At 37.8% G+C, this 26347-nt stretch overlaps 1 protein-coding gene across 3 annotated transcripts in view; it reads right to left on the bottom strand.

Annotated features, from left to right (window-relative positions):
- Positions 1 to 25434, bottom strand: part of PDLIM5 (PDZ and LIM domain 5) — a 222589-nt gene extending 197155 nt beyond the window's left edge. For 2 of the 3 annotated variants that reach the window (XM_047090985.1, XM_047090987.1), the window contains exons 1-2: positions 25360 to 25434; positions 22173 to 22310 (exon numbers count right to left, since the gene is read on the bottom strand). In XM_047090985.1, coding sequence (XP_046946941.1) covers positions 22173 to 22268 — 96 coding nt within the window. In that variant the 5' untranslated portion in view covers positions 22269 to 22310; positions 25360 to 25434. Of the gene's footprint in view, positions 1 to 22172; positions 22311 to 25359 lie in introns of those variants that run through there. The other variant, XM_047090986.1, reaches the window with a different exon arrangement.
- Between the last annotated feature and the right edge of the window lie 913 nt (positions 25435 to 26347).

The following is a 26347-nucleotide window of genomic DNA, read 5'->3' as shown; positions in this document are numbered from 1 at the left end:
ATATAAGGTGGAATAATTTAAGAATGGTTTAGCATCTCATTATGAATTGCCTTGAAAACAACCCAATATACAAAGATCCTCCACCATCTCCCATCAAACTCCCTTAAAGGGTCATTCTGACTAACCAATAATGGGAAAGAAATGGACTAAGAAAAATGTAAAAAAAAAAAAAAAAAAGTATACTGGAATAGTGGTTTGTATTTTGCAAAATCAAAGACACCACTGTTTCTAGAAATCACTGATATTATAAATTTCAACCACTTGCCTCAAGTTTCTGCTCATAGCCTAACACTTCCAGCCAGACTGAGTTCACTAGACCTGGTATAGGTGTAATACTACATTAAACCATATTCTACTGGATACGGTAACCTTCTTTAATTTCTTTTTTGCCTAACCTACTATCAAAAGTGAAGTGCTGTATACTTAACCACAAAAATGAAGCCATAACAAGATAGATTCATTTGATTAGTAACTTTTCATTGATTTTAAGGAGGTTCATAAAAACCTATACTAAAGTAAAATTTTGCAAACATATGTAACCATAAGCCAAATTTTCTTAAATTTTTTGTTTCACTACATTTTATCTATTCCAGGTCACCTTTTTTTAATGTTGATTTTTTGAGAGACAGAGTGTGAGCGGGAGAAGGGCAGAGAGAGAGAGGGAGACAGAAATCAAAGTAGGCTCCAGGCTCTGAGCTGTCAGTACAGAGCCCAACACAGGGCTCAAACCCATAAACTGTGAAATCATGACCTGAGCCGAAGTCAGATTCTTTTTTTTTTTTTTTTAATTTTTTTTTCAACGTTTATTTATTTTTGGGACAGAGAGAGACAGAGCATGAACGGGTGAGGGGCAGAGAGAGAGGGAGACACAGAATCGGAAACAGGCTCGAGGCTCTGAGCCATCAGCCCAGAGCCTGACACGGGGCTCGAACTCACGGACCGCGAGATCGTGACCTGGCTGAAGTTGGACACTTAACCGACTGTGCCACCCAGGCGCCCCCCGAAGTCAGATTCTTAACCCACTGAGCCAAGCGCCCCTCTAGGTCACTTATACAAACCACTTTAAAATGAAAAACTAAAAGTCATAGTTTCACTCTCTTCCCTCAAATTTCAACTTAAAAAAACAAAACAAAACCTATAAACATGAAAAAGTCAAAAAAGCCAATTACAAAAAAGGAAGTGTGTCTCAAACAACACAGGCCACTTTTAATGCTTTAAGATGCTTAAACAAAGAAATCAAGAAAATGTTCAGTAAGGTTACAGAGCGCATCTCCAGGCTAGACTACAGGCCAAAATTCACTTTACTTGTAGTAAGAAAAAGTGGGAACAGAGGTTTGGGCTATCTACAACAGTGACACTCTTACCCATCCAAGGTAAAACATTTAAATATTGGGATTGCAAATAACATCCAATCAGAAATAATGTGTTAGAAAACTATAAGGAAACGAGGTAGCTAATTCCAGATGGTCAGAAGTAAAACACAGCACTGGCTTCCTCATGTAGAGGTATGCTATGTAGGCACTTTGACCACCAACATGTGAAAAATCAGGCTTCAGAGTGTTAACCATTTCATATGACATTGGCAAGTGCATCCATACTTCATACCAAGAAATATGTAGGCATATTTATGACATTTTGATTTTAGTTTATATATTAAATACAACTTTATGAATTACCTAACAGTTTAAAAGACCTAGGAGCAATATATATCAAGTTTTTGTGGGATGTATGTGTGTTTAAAGAGAAGGCAGATTATAATGCTTTAGAATTACTGAACTAGGAGGTAGTTTGCCAATTCTGACAAACTTTCCACTATCTTTAAATACAGAAACTATTCCCTGGTAAATCTTCCAGTTTAGTTAAGAAATCACATTACCATAACCACCTCAATCCCTAAAGTTAAATTTTAGTTTTCATAATGTCAAGTAAAAGTCTGTAATAATCTGCTGTCTACTCATTCCTGTCCAAATGCTATTAAAATTTCTCTGGTCCCCAAAACCAAGAGCACACTGCATACACTGTATGATAGCTAACTTGACAATAAATTTTTTAAAAAATTATTTTTCTCTGAGAACTTCAAGGAAAAAAAATCTTTTTAAAAAATGTGTATCTGTAATATTTATAAGAAATAAGGTATAATAAACAATCATTTTCTGGTAGAAGTCACAACAACTTCTACCGTCCTGTGTGTGCTATTCATGAGATGAATTTTTTAAAAAGTCCAGCACTTCAATATACTGTTATTTTTTCTTTTTTCTTAAACCATCTTAACCATTTTTAAGTGAATAGTTCCATAGTGGTAAATACATTCACATTATTGTGCAACAGAGCTCCAGAATTCTTTCAAATTGCAAAACTGAAATGTTATAACCTGTTAAACAATTCCCCATTTCCCTTTCTTCCCAACCCCGGTCACCACTGCTTTTTATTTTTTAAAAATCTTCCTTTTTAAAGACCATGACTTTATAAGATTAAAAAAAAAAAATCAAACCCAAAGCAAATAATAATCATCATTTCCAGTGGAAACCAAAATTGACCATGAAACTCAAGTATACTGCCATCTACAAAAACCTACATCATCAAAAAATGAAACAAGCACAAGACCTTATTTAAACAGCCTAATAAATCAACTTCCAAATTTTGTTGAAGAAAATACTTACTTCACAGAATCTTTGAAAAATAAGTTTAAAATTGTTATCAACCTAGAGGAGTAACTCATCTGTGTTATATTTGGAGCTTTACCATTAATTAGATTGAATTAATAAAGTAGTTCTCCATTAGAATAAATCTTTTCTTTACATAACAGTCTCCTTTGGGGCGCCTGGGTGGCTCAGGTCATGATCTCACAGTTCGTGAATTCGAGCCCCACATCAGGCCCTGTGCTGACAGCTCAAAGCATGGAGCCTGCTTCAGATTTTGTGTCTCCCTCTCTCTCTGCCCTCTCTCACTCCCACACTCTGTCTCTCTTGCTCTCAAAAATACACATTTAAAAAAAAAACCAAATCTCCTCTGATGAGAAAATTTGTTTCTAATGTTTCTTGCCCCTTCTTCAGACAAATAAAAATGGTGGGGTTTCACTGATGCAAAATGTCATACAGTTGATTATGAAACGTTTAATTGGGAAACTGTCTAGCGATGATAAAAACTTAAATCTTAAAAAGAATGAAGGTTTAATGATGATAATAAACTGAAAACTCTTTGGGAAAACTGCCCTTCCTGAAGAAACTATTCAGTAAGCTATTTTTATTTAGAATTCCAATCTAATGACTAGAACAAAAGCCAAGACAATTGGTCTATGGTTACCAGTTCAACTGATAAGTTAGAGGACTTTAAAAGGTTACTCCTGCCAGGTATAAATGAAACATTTTCATGATCATCCACTCTTTTTTCTGTTTGTTTCTTTTTAAGTAGGCTCCATACCCAATGTGGACCTTGAACTCACATCCCTGAGATCAAGAGTCACACACCTGCCAGGCGCCCCTCGTGATCATCTACTGTAACAAGACCAGGAAATGTTTCTGAAAATAAAACTTAGAAAGGCAATTTCAAATATTTTTTTGAAAATTCCCAAAACAGACTAAATCATTTTCCATATTCATATGCCTCTAATAATCTGCATGTTACTTTAATGATTACCCAAAGATACTAAAATTCCTCTATCTCCATTACGAAGCTGAAAAACAAGGATAAAGACAAAATCTTGGAGTAAAGACAAAAATAACTTTTTTTGTTTCACCTTACCTTTCAAGGTGAATATTAATTGTAAGGGTAACGGCAATAGTCATCACTCCATAAAAGTTATTATCACTGAACTATATACATGTATGTAATCTGACCCCACTTCTCATTTATAATCAGTTACTCAGTTATAATCAGTTATAACTGTTATAATCAGTTACCTGCTACATATAAACAAAAATACTAAGCATATACAAATACCAATGTTTACAACCTTTTAAACCTCAAATACTATTGAAACTTAACATCAGTCCTGAATAAAATAACACTGCAATCAGCAGACGCTTCAGACTTCAGAGAAAACATTTGCTGTGTACCAGAGTAGTGTGTACTATGCTACAAAAAACCCAAAAACTCTCGCTATACTGACATGGTCTTATTTTAATCTAAAGGCAAAATGCTTCTTTCCTATCAACTAAACTGCTGTAGATTTTAATACAATCTATGTTGGGAAATAACTACCCTCAATTCTCTAAAATCATCTTCTACCACCATCCTTTCAGTCCGCGCCAGCCACTGAAGGCTTACCTGTAAGTTCCTCAAACATACTAAGTAAACACTCCTCTCGGGGTCTTTACTCTTTGCCCAAAATGCTCTTCCCCAGCTGCATCCAAGTATATGCTCAAGAAGCCTTATTTGTTCACTTCTTATAAATTAATAATTCCCAATCAACCGCCACTCCCTTTCCCTACACTCCTGTGTTTTGCCCCCAAACTATTTAACACCAACTATTTTTTATTTGCCTATTGTCTCTTTTTCACTCCCCTAAAATACAGGTCTGAGAGAGCACAGACTTTATTTTACTCACACGGCTGTATTCTCAGTGCCTAGGACAGTGCCTGGCATGTAAGTGATGTTCGATAAATATTTACGGAATAAGTAAACTAATGAATGAGCAGCAAGGATTTATATTCATTTGTACAGCTGAAGTTCAGAGTGGTTAGATCTTACATTTCATAAAATGCATAGAGCTTGTAAATAAAAAAAATAGTATCACAGCATACAGATCTCCTAACTTTGTCTACAGACGGCTACATTTAGATCAGGCACCCATGCCATGTCCAGTTCTCTACAACCAGAAAACTAAGATGGCACAGTGAGGACAGAGCTCTACACACAAAGGCTGCTGAACTGCAAAAACTCCTGAAAAGAGACAGTACAAATGGCACACACATTTCTTAGCTTGTGTAGTCTACATTTCACGTGCATATTCTCTTACTATCATACTTATCCTTCACTGGAGAGAAAAAAAAAAAGAAATTCTCCCCTATAGCAACTGCCTTCACCAGCAATATAGCTTATCATGTCACTTTAAAAGAATTTTTAAAAAAAGAAAAAGAAAATCTCTAGTGAATAGTAATCACTCTAGAAAGAATATCTAATTGGAGGTATTACTAGTATCCATTCTCTTTTTAAAACTCTTTGAGAGTTTATGCGAGATCTGACAGATGGAAGAAGGAAATGGCCCACTCATTCAACAAATATTTATTATCCACGGTCTATTAGATAACTTCAAGAAATAATTCAAACCACAGGGGATGTGTTTGTGTGTGTTGTGTAGGATGGTGCTTCTAAAAAATCCTATATAAAAACCCCAAAATATAAAACTTCTTTACAAAAGAAAGGCACAACTGAATTTTGAAGATGATCTTATCAAAGAAGTGATTGATCTAGAATTATTTCAAAAATAGAGTCAAAACTGCTTCAACTAGATACTAGCAGTAAGTATTTATTACCATCAGGCAACTTTTTTAAGATTTCATTTTTTGTTGTTTTGTTTTTTCCATTTCATTTATTTTTATTCTTTGTTTCTAGTTTTTTATTTAAATTCTTGTTAGTTAACATATAGCATAATATTCATTTCAGAAGCAAAATTTAGTGATTCACCACTTACGTATAACACTCAATGCTCATCACATCAAGTGCCCTTCTTAATACCCATCACTCATTTAGCCCATCCCCCTACCCACCTCCCCTCCAGCAACCCTCAGTTTTTTCTCTATAGTTAAGAGTCTCCGGGAGCCTGGGTGGCTCAGTATATTAAGCGCCTGACTCTTGCTTCAGCTCAGGTCACAGTTCTCACAGTTCTCATGGTTCTGAGTTTGAGCCCTACATGAGGCTCTGTGCTAACAGCAGGGAGGCTGCTTGGGATTCTCTATCTCTCCCTCTCTTTCTGCCCCTCCCCAACTTGCGAGGTCTCTGTCTGTCTCTCTCAAAATAAATAAATAAACTTAAAAAAAAAAGTCTCTTTTATGGTTTGCCTCCCTCTCTTTAAAGATTTTACTATTTTTAAGTAATCTCTACACCTGACATGGGGCTCGAATTTACAATCCCAAGAACAAGAGTCACATGCTCCACCAACTGAGCCAGCCAGGTACCCCATGATAAGGTAACTTTTATTATTATTAGAGAACTTTCACAAAGTTCTTACTATGAGCCAGGTACATTACATGTATTACTTTATTTAATTCAACAGCGCTATGATGTAAATATTTTACATCCATTTGACAGTTGAAGAACCTGGGTACAGTTATATATATATATAAATCTGTTAATTTCAAATATATATATTTGAACAAATATATATCTGTTAATTTCAGAGCTAGGATTCACATGCACACACTAAGAGCTTGCACTTAGTAACTACACTAAACAGCATGTTAAACACTGTTGACTAAAATTATAATCTTAAAATGTTATGTTGGGAGAAAGTATGAACCCTACAAAAAAAAATCACTGTAAAAAACAGTCAATAAAAAATACAATGCTAGTATATTAGCTTTGGTAATAAAATATTCATAGATGTTTGACCATTCATTACTATATGATCGTAATTGCCTAAAGTGTTCTTTAAGGCTAAAAATTAATTATTATTAGGTTACTTTATTTAATTTTTTTAATGTTTATTTATTTTGGAGAGATTGACAGAGACAAAGCATGAATGGGGGAGGGGCAGAGAAAGAGGGAGACAGAGAATCTGAAGCAGGCTCCAGGCTCTGAGCTGTCAGCACAGAGCCTGATGTTGGACTCGAACTTGTGAACTGCGAGATCATGACCCGAGCAGAAGTTGGATGCCCAGACGACTGAGTCACCCAGGCGCCCCAGGTTACTTAAATGTTAAGATAATATCATCAAGAAAACTGTATCTAAAATTTTATACTAGTGCATTCTTTTATCATATTTAATGTACTACGGATAATTCGTAAGTTGGTTGTAAAGCATGATTTTGTAAATATAACCCAAAACTCACAGGAAAGCTCATTCTTGTCTTGAATTTATAAAAAACTAATCTAAGTATGAAGTATGAAGTTACATTATTTACGAAGGCACTGTCATTTATTACTGCAGACTTACATTTATATGATAGCGATGACACTCTCAGTTTATCCATTACCAATGTGTCTACTAAAGTATCAACGGGCAACTGCTCTTATTAGATGTTAACCCTACCCAAGTAACCTCTCTGAAAGATTCAGAAATGAAAAACATTAAATCTTATAAACTCCCTCCACTTAAGATAATTAAAGGTCACAAAACGTAACTTTTGACCTTGGGTGCTTCAACCAACCAACAGCTAAAGCATTCTTTTTAAAAATAGATACATTTTAAAACCTTTCTCAGCTCAACATATGGGACCTAGAATAAACATCCTAACACTCACTTTATCTCTGAGGCATACTCTAACAAAAGTGTTAATCAACATAATTTGTAAACAACTCTTCAGTGTGTATGCAACATTTCTTTATTAAAATAGAAGAGGTCATAACATCACAAGGAAATGAAAACAGAAGCCATCTGGGCAACAAGCTGCTTCTTACAGTGATAAAAAAATTAAAAGAACACAAAACAGAAAAAATGTAATCAGTGAGTAAATAACAATGAAAAAATAATAATGTATATGCTGTAACAATAAATAACTTTTCAAAACAAACATATTGAGTATTTTACTTCGGAAGAGTCACTTTGGCAGGGTGTACAGTTATTCCTTTTTTTTTTTTTTTTTTTTTTTTTTTTTTACCAAAACCAATTTATAAAACACACCAATTTGGGGCGCCTGGGTGACTCCGTCAGTTAAGCACATTGGGCTCTGTGCTGACAGCTCAGAGCCTGGAGCCTGCTTTGGATTCTGTGTCTCACTCTCTCTCTCTGTCCCCCCCGCACTCACACGCACGTGTGCTCGCTCTCTCTCTCAAAAATAAATAAAAATATTTTTAAATAAATGAATAAAACATATCACTTTGTAGATATGGTAAGGTCACAATAGTTAGTAACCCACTCTCTCTAGCTCAGCTCTAATCCAAAGGAATCCGGATCCTCTAAAATCCCCAAGAGTGGTCCTATGATTGCTTCCAATGCTATCCTCCTCAAGCACCCTGAACCTCCTCGTCTCTCATTCTGACACTAGATGCACCTCGTCTCACTCCACTTTCCTCCTTGCTCACTGCACTGTGGCCACACTAGCCTCTTTTCTATCCCCTGAACACACCAACCTTTCCTGTCTCAAGGTTTTTGCACTTCCCATTCTCCGTCTGCAATACTGTCCTCCTGGCTCTTCCCGTGACTGGCTTCTTATTCCTTAAGTCAATGTCACCTCCTCAGTCAGAAGGACCTTTCTTGACCCCCAATTTAAAGTAAAACCCTTGGGGCACCTGGGTGCCTCAGTCAGTTAAGTGTCTGACTTCAGCTCAGGTCATGATCTCATGGTTGGTGAATTCTAGCTCTCCATCAGACTTGCTGCGGTCAGCACAGAGCTCACTTTGGATCCTCTGTCCCCCTGTCTCTCTGGCCACCCCCACTCTCAAAATAAACATTTAAAAATAAAGTAAAACCCTTACCACCCCACTCAACCTTTTTCCCCAATTATTCCCTAGCATATCGCCTTATTAATTTACATTGCTTATTTATTTATATATTTTGAGTTACCAGTCCCATTTACTAGAATATGAGGTCCACAACACAAAGGACTTCGTTTTGCTTATCACTGTATTTTCAGTATCTAGGCCAGTACTGAGCACACAGCAGATGCTCAATAATGATAATGAAAAAATAACTCCAAGTCCTGATGTTGGTATGGCAAATTCTGCCTGCCACTGCCTCTTCTTGTGTCTCCTCCATGGATTCTACAGATCCTCCTCTAGAAGTTCCCTGCTATCCTAACACGGGTTCTCTTCCTGATCTGATTACATGTAAGTCCTCTCCTATGCCTAAGCTCCTTCACATATTTCATATCACGTTCTGTGTGCCTTTATGTTAGAAAATAGAGAACCACCCTCTGTACCCAAAGCCTAGTACACAGTAAGAATCAATAAATAGGTGTTGAATCACTCCTTGCCATCTCTGGACTCTGGCACAAATCACTCAGGAGAGAGGCAGTGCTAGAAGATGATACCAAGAGGATATACCCTGCTATACCATAAATTTACCCATCTCTCATAAAAGATAACAAAAATAACAAAAATCTCCAGAGACTATGCTTGAATACACTCAATTATCTGTTTCCTAAATTCCTTGCCATGAGGTTCCTTGATCTTTCACACAAGCAGCACACACCCATACACACACCCCTGCCCTCTTCGGCTCTGCTAACCTCCACGTATGTCCAGACAAGCCTCAATTTACACATGTACAAAGCATAAGCCAGTTTTAGTTTTCTTTCTGTTTCTCTTTTGTTTAAAAATTTCAAACAATACAAAAGCATACAGAGAAAACACTGATGGTTCCATTAAGCCCACTGCTCAGAACAGCTTCTAAACCCCACACTATCCAGTAATACAAAAATAAGCTTCCTGACTTAATAACAATACTTTTGCATTGGTCTTAATAGATCAGTTCTGAGAGTCACACATAAGGAGACATTTAAAAACTTCTAAAAGCATGTGCCCAAGGGTGTGAAGACAGAGGCAAAGTGCCATGAGAGAAACATTTGAAGAAATGGCTTCCTACAGAATATCCACAAGACTCCAAGGGAAATACAACTCGGTCACTATTTGAAAGGCTGTTATCCTTTGTTGTGCATAGCACTAAAGGAGAGAAGCAGAATCATCGGGTCAAAGTTACAGAAAACAAATTCTGACTGGCACAGAGAAAGACTGTACCTTGGGAGGCAGGGGGTTATCACATGATGTAACCTCTGGGACATTTCCTAGAAAGTCAAAGCCTAACTAGAACTAAAAACAAGGAACACCAGGGGCGCCTGGGTGGCTCAGTTGGTTAAGCGTCCGACTTCGGCTCAGGTCACCATCTCGCGGTCCGTGAGTTCGAGCCCCGTGTCGGGCTCTGGGCTGATGGCTCAGAGCCTGGAGCCTGCTTCTGATTCTGTGTCTCCCTCTCTCTCTGCCCCTCCCCCGTTCATGCTCTGTCTCTCTCTGTCTCAAAAATAAATAAAAAACGTTAAAAAAACAAACAAACAAAAAAAACAAGGAACACCAAAATGCTTCATCAGTTAATTCTATCAATTATGTACATTAACAGACAAATATATAGGAAACTTGATTGAGACTGCAACCCGGCTTCCCATCTGTCCTCTATTATCATTATGATCATCAGTCAACAGCTAATGAACACAAATTGGGAATTCCAGCATGATCTTGAGTAAATAAGGCTCACAGTGTAAGGGTTTTTTTTCCTGGTAAGAGAGTTTACAATTTAACAAAGTATATGACCTATTTATATGTACTTACACTATACTGCTGTGAAACCTAATATGAAGACCAAAAGTCTGTAGTATTCTCTGGTTCATGGGATTAAAAAAACTGTAACTAGTTCTTTTAAACATGTTACCACTTTGATTTAGCAATGAGGTATAAAATAAAACCAAGTATAGTCAAAAATTCCTAAAAAAGTCTTTGGTAAATTTAACATCATTAACTTTTATAGTATTAAAATATTATAATTAGTATATCAACTTAAATCCTCTAACTCTTTGTCACAAAGATACTTAAACATTTTAAACAGGGGTGCCTGGGTAGCTCATTCGGTTGAGTATTCAACTCTTGATTTCCGCTCAGATCATGATCTCACAGTTCATGAGAACAAGCCCCATGCGTCTGGCTCCACGTGGACCCCACGTGGGATTCTCTCTCTCCCTCTCTCTTTGCCCCTCCCCTGCTCAGGGCATTGTGCTCTCTCTCTCTCTCAAAATAAATAGAAAAGCTTCAAAAAAAAAAAAAAACTAATAAAACATTGTAAACAGAACTAAACTCTGATTGTCATTTATTTACAAAAATAATTTGACCTATGGTGATTGAACTCTGAAAACTGAGAAAAGACTGATGGTTGAAGAAAAGTCGATCTACCACGTTGTTTAGTCAAGGACAGTTATAATGTAACTTAGCCTCAGCCTTTTTGCTGAAATGACCTAACAAAAGGTCTACAGTAAAAATGTTTTCTAAAAAAGCAATACCATACATGGTTCCCAAATATTAGTGTACAAAATGGAACACAAAAGGTAGATGAGAAATATCCAGACAGCATGTAAGAATCCTTGAACATCCTGAATTCAAAGTCTAGGGCCTGAAATCTACATTTGTAAAATTTCTTAGATTGGCTTTGATAATCACTTTGGAAAGCAGTCATTTTTTTTTTTTTTAATAATCTCAGTTATTCCCATTTATACAAGTCTTTGATTCTCCAGCATGTATTGTCTCTTTAAGAAATACACACACGGGGGGCGCCTGGGTGGCGCAGTCGGTTAAGCGTCCGACTTCAGCCAGGTCACGATCTCGCGGTCCGTGAGTTCGAGCCCCGCGTCAGGCTCTGGGCAGATGGCTCGGAGCCTGGAGCCTGTTTCCGATTCTGTGTCTCCCTCTCTCTCTGCCCCTCCCCCGTTCATGCTCTGTCTCTCTCTGTCCCAAAAATAAATAAAAAACGTTGAAAAAAAAATTAAAAAAAAAAAAGAAATACACACATGGGAGAGAGAAGAAGGAGGAGGCGGAGGAGGCGGAGGAGGAGGCGGAGGCGGAGGCGGAGGCGGAGGCGGAGGCGGAGGCGGAGGCGGAGGAGGAGGCGGAGGAGGAGGAGAAGAAGAAGAAGAAGAAGAAACAACAACACATTCACGAACTTGGCTGTCAGTAGTTAAAACTGTCATCTATTCCCAGAAAAGAGAGAACCTGGTTAAAAAAAGCATTATTACTACTCCGTTTGATTTCAAATCCTAAGCCTAATCAATTACCATCTATGTAACTCTGGGCATGTTATTTAACTTCTTCCTCCCTCAGTTTCTTCATCTATAAATCAGAGATTTAAAATCATACTTCCTCAGTGGGTCATTATGAGGATTAAATACTGGAACATGAGGAAAACACTTACAGCAGGGTCTAGACAATAACACGGGCTCAATAAATGTCAGCATATTTACATTGCTATTGTTATTACTATTTAATATAAAAAAGAAAGGAGACCCAAGCAAGTTGGAGTAGTCAAAAATTTGGAAGAGCACCTGGTATATGAATGTGCCTTGAAAGATAGGTAGAACTTTAGAGGTAAGAAGAAAACAAAGGTAGTAAGCACAAAAAATTAAGAGACCAAAAATTAAGGACCAAAAAATTAAGGTTAAAAATAGGCATTTTGGACCATAAACTCAGCTGTATTAAGTGGGCCCATTTATATGCAGCCTGAATGCCAGGCAGAGGAATATAGCAATAACTCAACAGATAACAGAAAGCTCTTAACAGTTTTTATTTTTATTTATTTATTTTTTTAAATCTTTATTTATTTTTTTTTTTGAAAAAGAGACAGAGTGTGAACAGGGGAGAAGCAGAGAGAGAGGGAACACAGAATCCAAAGCAGGCCCCAAGCCCTGAGCTATCAGCACAGAGCCCGACGCAGGGCTCGAACTCACGAACCATGAGATAATAACCTGAGCCCAAGTCAGATGCTCAACCGACTGAGCCCCCCAGGTGCCCCTGTTAACAGTGTTTAAATAGGACAATAATGCATTGAATGCAGGATTTCAGAATTCCTGGTTGGGCAACTTGCCAGTCTGAATATGAAGAACCAAACTACAAGGGCATAAACCACTGATGAAGTTTGGAAACATGTGTCTACTAAAATATTGAATATCACTCTGAGAATTGGATACCAATAACTAGAATCTTCCAGAATGGACAGTTATATACAAAAAGAAATGCCTACTATAAAAAGACCAGAAGAATTATTTGTAGAATATTTATAAGTTAAGTAGCACAGAGATACGTCAAGAGAATGTTCAAAATCATGACAATGACATGCATAATAATGCTTTTATCTTTGTATAAACTTCTTTCTCTAGAACATCTCTAAGGGTTCCAATTTAAGGGATAAAGCATTTGTTTTCTAAAGGACATTTGTCCTCTACTACCTTTTCCCAAGAAGAAAAATACCTTCAGAACATACCCACAACCACCTCCAGCCAACATTATACAACCTTACTAATTTTTTTTTAATTTTGCCACCTATAAAAGTTAAAATCTCAGAAATCATTTGTGAAATCCTGAGCTAATAACTGGGATCCTCAACAGAACCAAATCACAACACTTAAGTCCCTGACAGAACTAATGGTAAATGACATTCAGTTGTTAATGTCATTAAAATAAAATTTTAGTAAATCAAAATTTACCCAAGACAATCATCAAGAAGAAAAATGGCCACTGTTAAATCAATTTTTGGATTCTGGAAAAAAATGTTTAACAAGTCATAGAATTCAAATAACCAATGGTACAAATTCTTATCTAGTTCCAAATTCTTCTCATCATATATTTTTCAAAGATTTTATTTTTAAGTACTCTCTGTGCCCAACGTGGGACTTGAACCTACGACCCTGAGATGAAGAGTTGCACGCTCCAGCGACTGAGCCAGCCAGGTGGCCCTCTTCTCATCATATTTAAAAATTTATAGCAACACACTAAAGGGAAATTCCACATCCCTCCTTTAACCACATAAAATACAAACATCCCTGGCATCCTTACTCTTTTTTGTCACCAAGGTTACCAACACACACAGTCTGCTGTTTAAACCAAGGTAAAATGAAGAAATCTATTGTTAATATGCCTTCACAATGCCTGACTCACTATGCTATGGAACACTTAACACTTCAGTTAAGCTCTACTGGCCAATAAAGGTTGATAATGAAAACACAGTGAGTCTGCTAGGGGTGAATTTTACTGTGTCTGAGGGCCATACTGAACAGCTCATAATGGCCAGTCTCCTTGTTACATCATTTAAAGGGAGCTAGAGAAGAGCAGGATTTGAAATCCCACAATATATCAGGCTCCAGGAGAAACTCTAGAAGTAACAACCTTGAATCTATTAAATGTGATCTGCTTAAACTTTCCAGAAAGTCTACGGCAGGGCAATATGCCAAAAACCGTTCAAGAAAAAACAAGCAAAATATTTCACCATGTAATTGGAAGTAATATGTTAACAATGAGAGGAAATCCATTTGGAAATAGGAAATAAATTTTTTAAAAAACAGGAAATAAATGATAAAGGTAAATATTAATCAAAACTGCATGACAAAACTCAGACTATCATCCCTAGAAATTAATGGTATCATTTACAGAGGAGCAGCACATTTTTTATTTCATATGTTCATGCAAAATGGGAAATAATGAACCACTTAAAAACAAAATCCTCAGTAGAATACTTGTGATTAAGTCCTATAAAAAAGAGAAAAGTGGAAATAGGCCCATCTGATTAGAAAAGATCAAAGGCTGTTGAAACATGGGCTAGCGAAAGTATGAGGAAACCAGCATTCTCATATTGTGGGCAGGAGTGCCTCCATAGAGATATTTGGCACTATCAATCAAAATCATTAATATACATAGCCCTTTGACTCAGCAATTCCATTTCTAGGAATTTATCTGATAGATACGTTCACATATATGCAACGTATATAAATGCAAAAATTACACTGCGGTGTCAGTAAAACACAAGAAACAACTTGTCAATAGGAAACAGTTAAATAAATCATGACCTATCAATAGGAAACAGTTAAATAAATCATGACCAATCCAAACAATGCAGCTTTATATAAAAAGAATAAAGATATATTTATTAATTTGGGGTTGAGTGGAAAAAAATGCCAAAAAATATATAGTTTTTAAGGATACAATTTGTGTTGAAAAGGAGGGTGGAAAGGATATATATGTATATACATGCATCTATATAGATCATTTCTGAAAGTATACACAAGAAAATGTTAGCACTGGTTGCTTCCAGAAGAGGAAATGAATGGCGGGAAAAATGAGACTCTCCTTTACATGCTATTGTATCTTTGGAACTTCAAACCCTATGAATATATTACCTAAAAAGAAGCATAAATTAACCAAATTTTAAAGGCAGGAAGGGGTGAAGGGTTAAGAAGATTGCCTGAGTACCAAATGTTACCCAGTAAATAAGTGCTCCACTGTGGCCTTTTTTAAATTGTCTCTTTTCTCCATCTAATGTGGCTCTTTTCCATTTCCTCCTGTTAACTTTCCCAGTCCATTTTGCTCTTTCATGTAGGCCTATCATGGACATGGGCTGTAACTATCTAGTCCTGCTGGGAGTACTAAACGCCAAAGAGGTTGATAGACTTTGTTCCATTAATCATCACATAAAATGGGCAACATCAACAGCTGTCAAAGAAATGCTTACTTACACAAGGGTAGATAACACCATTCATGTAAAACAAGAAAAAAAATGAGGTGGGGAAAGATAGTGAAATGAACATATGGTTTCATTAATATTATAAAAAATTCTTCCAAAACTAACTTTTCCTTTAATGTTTGTTTATTTTTGAGAGAGGGAGACAGTGAGTTGGGGGGAGGGGCAAAGAGAGCCGCAAACAGAGGATCCGAAGCTGGCTCCCAGCTGAGAGCAGAGAAACCAATGCAGGGCTCTCAAACTCAAAGAACTGTGAGACATGACCTGAGCTGAATTCAGATGCTTAACTGAGTCACCCAGGAGCCCTCCAAATCGAACTTTAAACACTCATTCAATACTGTCCGCTTTGTATATTCATAAATAGTTTATTACCAAAAAAAAAAAGAAAAATCTTCATTAAAACAGAGTACCTGTGCTAGAAAAGTTACTTTCCCACTTTTGTAATTTAACAACCAAACCTGCACTCCCAACAGGGCTACTGAGTGGCTGTGCACATAGAATACCTAAGTTAAGAGTCACCAAGGTCACTACATTAACTGCTTCAATTTTTTCTCTTTTCATTTCCTTATGTCATTTATTTACAAATGCATACAAAATTGATATTTCACATGCTAGGGTCTCATTCTGTCATGTTTTATGTTATATAGTATTATACAGCCAATACTTCTATATCTCAGAAATTTAAATAAAGGCTTAGAGTCTCACCTACTAAAACTGAACGTAATTATCCCTTACAAGACACCAAAGAAACAACCCCCCTTTTTTGTCCAGAGCGATGTTTGCTTCTAGATTACCTAACTGATACCAGAGTTTTTCCTCCATGCAGTTGTAACTGGGGGCCACGAATCTCATGGTATATGAGAATCTGGGTAAGAACTACTGCAGAAAGGATATTTTGGATGAAGACAACCAGTTAACTATGAATTCACACTGCAACCTGACCAACAACTATCATAAAGAAACATTGTTTGCCTTGAAAGTTCTCAAAAATAACTGAAAATAAGTCCACAGTCTTCAATATTCTCAGTTTAAGTAGATGTTATATCTGATCGATGAGTAGGTGAACAAGTTATCTACAAATCTCCTTTACTTAGGTTTAGCGTTCTTACTTCGTCTACTCTCTACAATATTGTTTCCTCCATCAGACACAGATAGCCTACAGACCAGTAAAATTCCTCTTACTTTAACAAAGAACCTTCCAAAATGCCTAACATTCATTAAAACTAAAAAAATCAAGCTCCACTTTTCTAAAACTACTTATTTACAACAAAACATAGTGATAAGATTTTTCATTTCTTTACAAATAATAACCCAGAAAAACATCTTCAGAATTATCTGGAGATTCTTTACCCTTGTCACGACAATGATAGAAAATTACCACACAGAAAAAATAGGTCTCTGTGCCTCACACACAAGGTAATTAATACTTTTAAAGCAGAAGGTGACCATACATGTGAAATATACATTATGCAGTTATACATACTAAATCATTAACTTTCCAACTTGGCATAACGACAGGGTAGTTGGAAGGGAATGTAAAAGAAAATACCCAACAGCTTAAAATTAACAATGGGCCCATTTATTCAAGGTAGGATGGTTCTCCCATTTCAGCCTGAGAGGACTGAAAGTCTCTTTCTGTCCCCCTCTAGGAGGGAAACTCTGCAGCTGGTCTGTCTGGAGAATCACTCAACTATATTCACAGCTTTGCTCAGGGTCAAGCAATGGCCAAGAAAAGTCTTCGTCTTCACTTTGCACTGAAAACCAACACAGAGAAATGTTGACTTTGAGATGTTCAAATTTCATCCTTCAAGGATCATTTCAATTAATTTCTCCTGTAGGAAGGTGACCCCGCAAATACAAAAGATCCACACCTACTGAAACTGAGAAACACTTATCTGTATCTTCGTAACTATCAATTATCCTTTTGTGAAGGTCTTATGACCATGTCTAGTACTGTACTTATTTCTTTTCTCCCCAACCACTGTAATGCCCTACACTTTGCATCTTCTTAAAAGGCTTCCAGGAAGTATTCCTATAACTGCTGAATGGATGAATTCTTAGCAAAATATTTCACAGCTTTTTTTTCTGTTCTGTCTTATACTCCCAAGCAGAGGTCCACACTCCAGAAAATAGTAAATTTCTTCTGCTTTTCAAATCCAACTAAAATCGTATCTGAGCTGGTAACAACTAATCTTCCCCTAACTCTTGAGAATCAAAATCATTATTATTATCTGTATTAAATTATCTGACCTCGTTCTTACCTGCTAATGAAACAATGTAGATGTGTTTATGGAGAACTGGGAGATCATCTTCAGGAAATCCAAATACTGACACTTAAGGAAAAAACTCTAACATCATAAATCAGAAAGCAACACACAGCAGAGTACTGCAACTTCAGGATGCCATACTTAAAATATATCATCCTTCCTGTAATTCCATCATGAGGAACATCAATTTGCCAAGATACGGCCTTGAATTGTGCAAGAAGTCTCCTATTTCTTCTTATAAAATATACTGGCAAAGACCAATAACCCACACTGCTACAATGAAACCCGTCCCCACATTCCGTGGCTTGAAGGCAATTTCATAAATACAGGGTCATAAAAAGTCCTGTAGCCAGCACTCCATTTTAAAAATAGGAAACTGAAGACAATGACATATGATTATACAGTTACAGCAATCTGAAGATCTTTTTAGAAGTCTGCAGGAATTACCAATCTTGTCTTAGAAAACCACCTACTAAAAAAGAATGCAAAAATCATACAATATAGATAATGGGCAAATTTGTGTGAAATGTTAAAATTATATCATGTGCACGCTTTAATACACAAAGTCATATTCAGCATATTCATATGCTAGTAACAACAAAATCTCAAAACAGAATGTTGAAGTCCCAGCCAATGGCCTATTTGTCACAAATACATCTGCTGTCACAGAGCCCCAATGTTATAGGGGACCATAAACAGCCCTGTGGAGTTCAACATAGCCAACACCTAACCAGAGGAAAACTGTCTACTTTTGAACTCTAAACATAAACATGCAGGTTCCTAGCTAAGCACACACTTGTGATTTTTTTTCTTTTCAAATTCGAATAAACTCTAAGTAAAAAATATATACATAACTCCTACATTACCCACAATTATGGGGGATTTGATATTTCAAGTCTCTAAACAATTTTTTCCTTTTAATTTTGTAATATTATTGTAAAAAGTAACAACTGAAAGAGTACAACGTGCCAGACCTTGCTAAGAATTTCATATATACTATTAAAATAAGAGAATCATTAAATTATATGTTTCAAGGCATGCTTTCAAGTTTTAATTACTTCTTGATACTATTCATTAAACAACCCAGTGACCACAGAAATATATCCCAATAATTTGACATAATTAAAGCAGAATACAACCAGAGAACTAAGTAAGATGAGGTATAACATTACTAATCTCACTACAATATAAATTAGTTATTAGGCACACATTTTATTAGGCAGTACTACTAGGCATGTTTAAACTGAACCACACAAGGGGTTAAAAATAACTACAATGAAGGCCAACAGCCTAGCAGCACAGTTGAGCCAAAATTCCCTTCCCTCCTCCCCTCCCCTTCCCATCCTCTCCAGTCCAGAATGAATTGCATGCCCCACTGCACAAGGCCCAAAAAGGTCACAGGAGATGGCAGAGACTTTTGTAAGAGAACAGAAATAACTCAGCAGCTTTGTTACCGTGGTCTCTTTTAATCAGTATGTTCAAAATCCTTTAATTAGCACTCTGTCTACACAAGGAAAGCATTTCTTCTGTGCCAGAGGAGGGCACATATGTATGTACACAGTGTTCTGTTGTATCAGCATCACAACATGGAGCTAGACCTCAAATTGTCTGCCAGGGAACCGAAGCACAGAAAATTCTTTTAAAGGCATGATACTATAAAATATACACATTCCATTTGCATTTCTATTACCAAACAACAAAGTGATGATTTAGTCTGTTTCATTAGGTGTCAATTTGTTTCTGGACTCTTTTCCCAACAAAAACACATGCATTTGAAACTAAACAGTAACTTTCGTTAGTCCGATATCTATAAAGCAGGATATTCAAATTTAATATAAATAATGCTAACAGAACATAAAAACAATTCAATATTCAAATATCATTCCTGTCCTCAAAGGAGATCTTCAATAAGAGAAAAAAAACTTGCTTTGCTCAAACAGGAATAAATAACAAGACACATTTTCATATGGATGCTTTCCATTTAAAATTTCATCCAACCATAAAATCTTAAAACTTAGAGACTGGATTACATATATGTATTTCCTTGTAAACTCTGATTAACTGGAATCAAGACAGAAATTGGTGGTAAATTAAACTGTTTAAAAAAAAAGAAAGTTAACTGTTTAAAAAAATTCACAGCCAAGAAACAAGGAAAACTCCATTAGTAAACTGTATACCCTAGAGAGGTTTTTAAGTGTTGCAAACTTATTTTTAACTTTTCAACATCAAGTTGTACATACATATATTGTTGGAAGCAATATGTGTGTGTATATATATATATTTATACATATATACATCTATAATTAAAACAATAAATTCCTAAATATTAGAGAAACAATCTGATTAAAGAAACCATCTGTTAGGGGCGCCTGGGTGGCTCAGTCGGTTAAGTGCCTGACTCTAGATTTCAGTTCAGGTCATGATCTCAAGGTTCGTGAGTTCTGGCCCTGTGTCGGGCTCCACACTTGGTGTATGTTGCTTGGCATTCTTTCTCTCCCTCTGTCTCTCTGCCCCTCCTCAGCTCTCTCTCTCTCTCAAAGTAAATAAATAAACTTAAAAAAAAAAAGAAGGGACGCCTGGATGGCTCAGTTGGTTAAGCATCCAACTTTGGCTCAGGTCATGATCTCATGGCTCATGAGTTCCAGCCCCATGTCAGGTACTGTGCTGACAGCTCACAGCCTGGGGCCTGCTTCGGATTCTGTGTCTTCCTCGCTCTCTGTCCCTCCCCCACTTGCGCTCTGTCTCTCTCTCTCAAAAATAAACATGAAAGAAAGAAAGAAAGAAAGAAAGAAAGAAAGAAAGAAAGAAAGAAAGAAAGAACAATCTATAGATAAAATTTATTACTAGGGAAGTCGCATAGCATAACTGCTTGAAAGCCAGCTCTTCCACACCATCCATGTAAGCTCATAGCACAGTTTTGTACAACGGGAATAATACCACTACCTTGCAGGTCTACATGAGAATTAAATGAGATGATGCACGTAAAGCACCTGGCAAAAATCCAGGTTTGCTACCAAGGCTGCTGGGGGCAGTGGGGGGGGGGGGGAGGCAGTAGTTCGGGGGAGTAAGTATTTTCATGCATTGCACAAAATTGTAAATTGGCACAACAATCAAAATTATATATGTGTGTATATACACACACATATATATATGTATATATATAGTTAACCCTTGAATAACATGGGGACTGGGGCACTGATTCCCCCATGCAGTCGAAAATCCATGTAAAACTTGTGACCCCCCCCAAAACTTCACTATACTAATAGCCTACTGTTCACTGAAAGCCTTACCAATAACATGAAGTCAATTAACATGTTGTATGTTATGTATACTGTATTCTTACAATACAGTAAACTAAAGAAGAAAATATTACAAAAATCATAGGGAAGACAAAATATATTTACTAGATGGTATATATATTTATTTTTTCAAAATTCCTATGTAAGTGGACCCACACGGTTCAAATCTGTGTTGTTCAAGGGTCAACTGTGTGTATATGCATATACATAAAAAATTATGTATATATGGTATCCACTATAGCACTGTATATAACAGCAATACTGGAAATCATATAAATGCCTTTCAATAAAGGACTGGTCATATAAATGTTACTTCTCTACAAGAGAATTCTATATAGTTGTTTAAAAAAAAAAAACTAGGGAAAATTCTCCATGGTAAATTAGAAAAAAGACACGTAACAGCATGTATACTATACTATCATATAAGTAAACGGGGAGTGGATATTCATATTTATTTGACTATGAAAAAAAAGCCCTCTGGAATGTTGTAGAAGTAATTAATACCAATAATTATCCACTGGTGATAAAAGTCAAACAGTGCCTGACACACAGTCAGGCCTCAAAAAATATCATCATCATCATCATCATCATCATCATCAAAATATATCCTCAAATTGGATACACAGAATATATTCAAACTAAATTCATAATGAAGTAAACAACCAAATCTCAATTATGTACAAGGTGACTATCTAAATAGGAGATCCAAGCCCTTCAATTCCTCTTCAAAGGTAAGTAGCTTTTGGCACTTTTACTGTTGGCTATCATCTTCACCAGAAAGTGAGCTGAGGAAATAACACCAAAAACAGTCATTTTATTCGGCACTGATCAACAGTTTTTAATTAGCTTTTGGAACTAAAAGAGACCATGAAAATCCCATAGTGCAACCTTCTAATATTACATATGAGGAAACGAAGGTCCAGAGAATTCTCCAAATTAGTGACAGTTCAAAGATTTGAAGTCCGCCCCCTAGTTAAATGCTTTCCATTATCCTTACTAATAGATGGAGGAAACTGAAAATAAGCTTAAGTGAAACTGAAAATAAGCTTAAGTGAAATCAATTATCCTTGCTAAATTCCCTCCCCACCGCATCCTTGATTATACATAACTATGTTTGAGAAGATCAAATCCCATAAGCAATTGTGATGAGTACAGGTTATCCAGAGAACTCAACAACTCAGCCCTGAGGTTTCCAGGACTAAGCATCGAATGAACATCTGTAATAAAATCTGTGAAGTTTGCTTACATTAGAGATTGTCAGAGGCATGTTGAAATCCTTGCCACCTTGCAGCCGGAAACCCCAAGGAGCTGGGCCAACCAAGGACACACTGTAGTTGCTCATGGCTCTAACAGCTCAAAGTTCAATCCCAGAAAATGAAAGAAACTGTGAAAGAAAATTAGATGGTTAACAAAAAAGATTATTTGAAGCCCTATTACATATTTAAGTGTACTTAATATAAACTCAACTAAATTATGTTCAGTATTTTGTCTTGGGGGGTATGAGAAGCTGTGAAGGATAAGTCTATATTAAGTTCTAAGGAAAGGAATCTATGAGCTAACATACAATTTCCGAACTGATGCCAATTTCCATAGTCTAAAAATTCCGTATCAGGATACACCTCTAGACTTGATCAGTTCTACAAACTGCTATAGTACAATTTGTGGCTTCTTGCATACAAACTTTAACTGAAAGTATTTTATAACACACCATTATATATAGGAGAAAGAACAAGAATTTATTTCAGGTTTAATTCAAAATGATTTTCCGCTTCCCTCTACCTCATACATTCTTTTGCCTGCAGCTGGCAAAAGTCCTTAAATTCTAAGCTACTTTCACATATGAAAAGTACTGGAAATCTGTAGACTCTCATTCATGCCTTCCACACACAACATTCTTTAAAATAAGTTGTTTTTTAATGCACAAAACTCTTCTCTCCAATCATAAACTACAACTTGCATTTCCTCTTACAGGCACGTAGTGTTTCCCACGCTTAGAGTAATATTTACTTTTCTTTTAGACAGGCAATGATAGGTAATACTCCAGCACGATGATATTTCGGTGAGAAATGTTTTTTGTTTCATACACACCGTATTAGGCAAAGTAGAGAGTGAGCATTAAGCACACAGTGAATAAGACTGACTAAATGAGGGGGAATATAGGTTAATCTTAATGCATGAAAGGGAAGTAGAGCTTCAGAAAAGAAGCAGCACTTCGTGCAGTCTTCTTTGTTTTGCTGTAAGTGTGCTTATAGGGACTCGAATGGTTGTACTTTTATATGATAAAAAAAAGTGTGACCTCGAGTTTGGTATTGGTTGTTATGATGGTCATATGTGGGTGGGAGAAACTGGGAGGAATGGACATTTTCTAAAATGTAATCTAGGAAACCTATTACTTCCCTCTTTTAAAATATTAAAAATGTAACAAATGTAGAATTTAATCAACACTGTGATTAATATTAATATTGGCAGATGTGGGTATTTAAACCATTGGGTATATTAAAAGCAAACAGATTACATCTTCTTATAATGGGAAACTGGGGGAAAACTTTCAAGTTAAGCCTGGTTCTTAAAAAAAAAAAAAATCAAACCACTGAAAATCTGCACTGTATCTACCTCATAAATGAAATGACCTTTTCCACTAGCATGGTAGTACACATTCAGCACTGATGCAATAAACACAGAGCACTAAAAAGACCCAACAGTCATGCCAGAAGTCAAACTGTTAGATACACATGAACAACAAATAGTAGAAAGATAATAAAGCGTCACACACAGTTTAATCGCTTTCCCGCTATAATAAAAGATTTTCATAGAACTCGTAGAGAAAGACCGTTTTGACACTGGTATATGATACAAATCAGAAGTATGAGAAGCCAACTGGTATTTCAAAGGCAGCCTGCCCCCTCCTTTTCTAATCTTTAACTTGTATCAAGAGAAGAATGGGAAAGTTAGGTACAACTTCCTCTGGCCCCATTGTTCCCTACAAGAAAATGTATGTATATATGACGTATGTATGTTATATATCAAACTATGTGCACGCAACTTCCCTTTACTTGGCAGTTCCCTTCCTGACTTCTCCCATTTATTAAAATTTCTAGCACTGGCCCCACTATACTACTAGTGTCATTTAATTTCTGGTATTCTCCCTCTGTTAGCTTCATTTGCCTTAACCGTTCCGATCCCTAAGCAATGGTAGTATTATTATTGGCCTTTTCCAGGTCTCCTGCATCTGGTTACTAGTGCCCAAACTCTTACTAAAATACTAAGCAGGCAACAAATAATGAGCAGTCTATTCTGCTTTCAAACACGATGAAAATGTTGGAACTTCTGTATAGTTTGGGATTTTCTTTTAGGGAAAGTCTAAACAATACCCTCGCCCTAGTACTTGGGAAGGAAGCTTCGTATTTCCCACACTTCTATCCCGGCTTCTCCGGTTAAGTGGGAAGGAGGAAAGGAGAATTCAGAATGACAAGAAAGGTCTGAAATTAAAGAGCAGTGTATCTTGAGATTCTCTTTTTCCCCAAATCGAGACGTAAGGGGGGGTAGAGCCTGCGAACTAAAGCCACAGGCACTGGCCGAAAGCAGACAAGACAGTTTTCCAGCAGAGGTTCACGCCTAGTCCTGTTTGCCAAATAAGGCTCCCGAGCGGGCTATTTCCGTGGTAGGCAGGTCCGACGTCCTCACGGTCAGGAAGGCGGACTCGGGATAGGATCTGGCGATCACACCCTAGACCTGCCCTGTCCGACGCAGCCACGAATATTCTCCTGGCTCTGCCCTGGCCAAACGCCCTTCCTTTTTCCACTTATTGTCAAATGCACTGAAGTCACAGTCTTACGAAAGCCCCACAAGTATTGATAAATCTGGCGATTATGATAGATTAAAAAAAAAAAACAGCTTTATTTCTGGTCGCGCGGATGTTTCCCCAACAGGTTACACAACTGTAAATATCCGCGGGGGGAAATAAACACTTCTCAGTAGCGCGAAAGCAAACCAAAAATAACACGCCTTTCCCGCGTAGTGCAGCTCCCTACACCCCGAAGAGGTGCACGCAGGGCTGTACCCACACGCCGAGGTAGATGCCCGGTGACTCCCGGCAAGCTGCCTGGCCGGCGGGTCGCTGAGGAGGTGCCCGGGAGCCCCCCGTCCCCGCCTCCGCGGCGCTCGCCCCGGCCGGCCCCGGCTCCGGGAACTTGCAGGGCTCGTCCTCTGGCGTCGCGCCCACTCCCGCGCCGCCCTTTCCCCAGCGCTCCTCTTCCCACGCGGCTCTCTCAACTCCGCCGCCCCAGAAAGCACCTGAGGAGCAGAATCGGGCAGGGCGCGCCCCCTCCTCCTCAGCTGGGCTTCCCTCCACGCACAGGGCGCAGAACCAGCGCCTCTCCCAGCCCGCACCGCGGGATATCACAGCCGCACATCCCCGCCCAGCAGCCGCTCACCTCGAGTCCGGCGTGGCGCTGCCTCCGCTTCAGACGAGCGCTGACAAGTGACTCCGGGTGCGTGCGCCGTCCCCACCGCCCGCGGGAACTTCCGCCTCCTCGCGCTCCCGGCCCCGCCCCCAGGCTGGGACACGCCCCCGGCCGGGCCGGGCAGCCCAGCGCGGGCGGAGTGGTGTGCGAAAGAGTCAGGCGTGCGGGCTTGCAGAGGCGAGCTGAAGCCAGCGCAGGGAGACAATTGAGTTACCGAGTTTCGGTGGGAGTAGTCAGGGGATTTCGAGCAGTACCTGGCAAAGGTATGCTCCGCGTGTCTGTTTTGTGATGCGATGTATTTCTCTCTCCAGAAACTTTGAATTGGCAAGCAGTTGTTCTGGCTAAAAATAGAAGGGAGCTTTGGATAAATCCCTAGCTATGCAAGTTCAGCGGCTACTGCCTGATTTTTTGAGAGAGATTTATGTGCCCTAAGAAGTGCAGCCCCTGAAGTTTGCATGTCAGGAAGGTAAAAATTGGTAATCCTGATATGTAGAAGTTAAATTCCGTGATCGTACCAGAAGAGACATTGATAGAAAGAAACGGCCAAAAGCGTTTCAACCACTCTATCATTATTTCCTGTGTCCAAATCAATAGCCCACTTGGCAGTTTCAGTAAAGTTGCTGGATTTAGACCCCGGAATTTATTAATAAGCAAACGTAAATAATGTTCAGTGAACATATGGAAAGTAACATGTTGACTGTTTAAAACTGTGAATGGGTTATAAGAAATGAAAAGGACAATTTTTAACCAAGGGAGGTGGAAAGCAAGAATGAACTTCATAAGGTCCATGAATCCCCTAGAAGTACAGCCTTCCAGAGAAGGGCGAATGCTCTTCTGATCAAAACCGTAGACACTTAACCATGTGGGCTATTGAACATTCGAAAAATGGCTACTGGGACTAGGGCACTGAATTTTTTGTGTTACATAATTTTAATTGACATTTAAAAACTGAAGCAGG

Source organism: Lynx rufus, unplaced genomic scaffold (assembly GCF_022079265.1).
Source record: "Lynx rufus isolate CCGP_SWC_20201006 ecotype Redwood Valley unplaced genomic scaffold, mLynRuf1.p SCAF_3, whole genome shotgun sequence".
NCBI classification, from domain to species: domain Eukaryota; kingdom Metazoa; phylum Chordata; class Mammalia; order Carnivora; family Felidae; genus Lynx; species Lynx rufus.
This window is presented reverse-complemented; position numbering and strand designations above follow the sequence as displayed.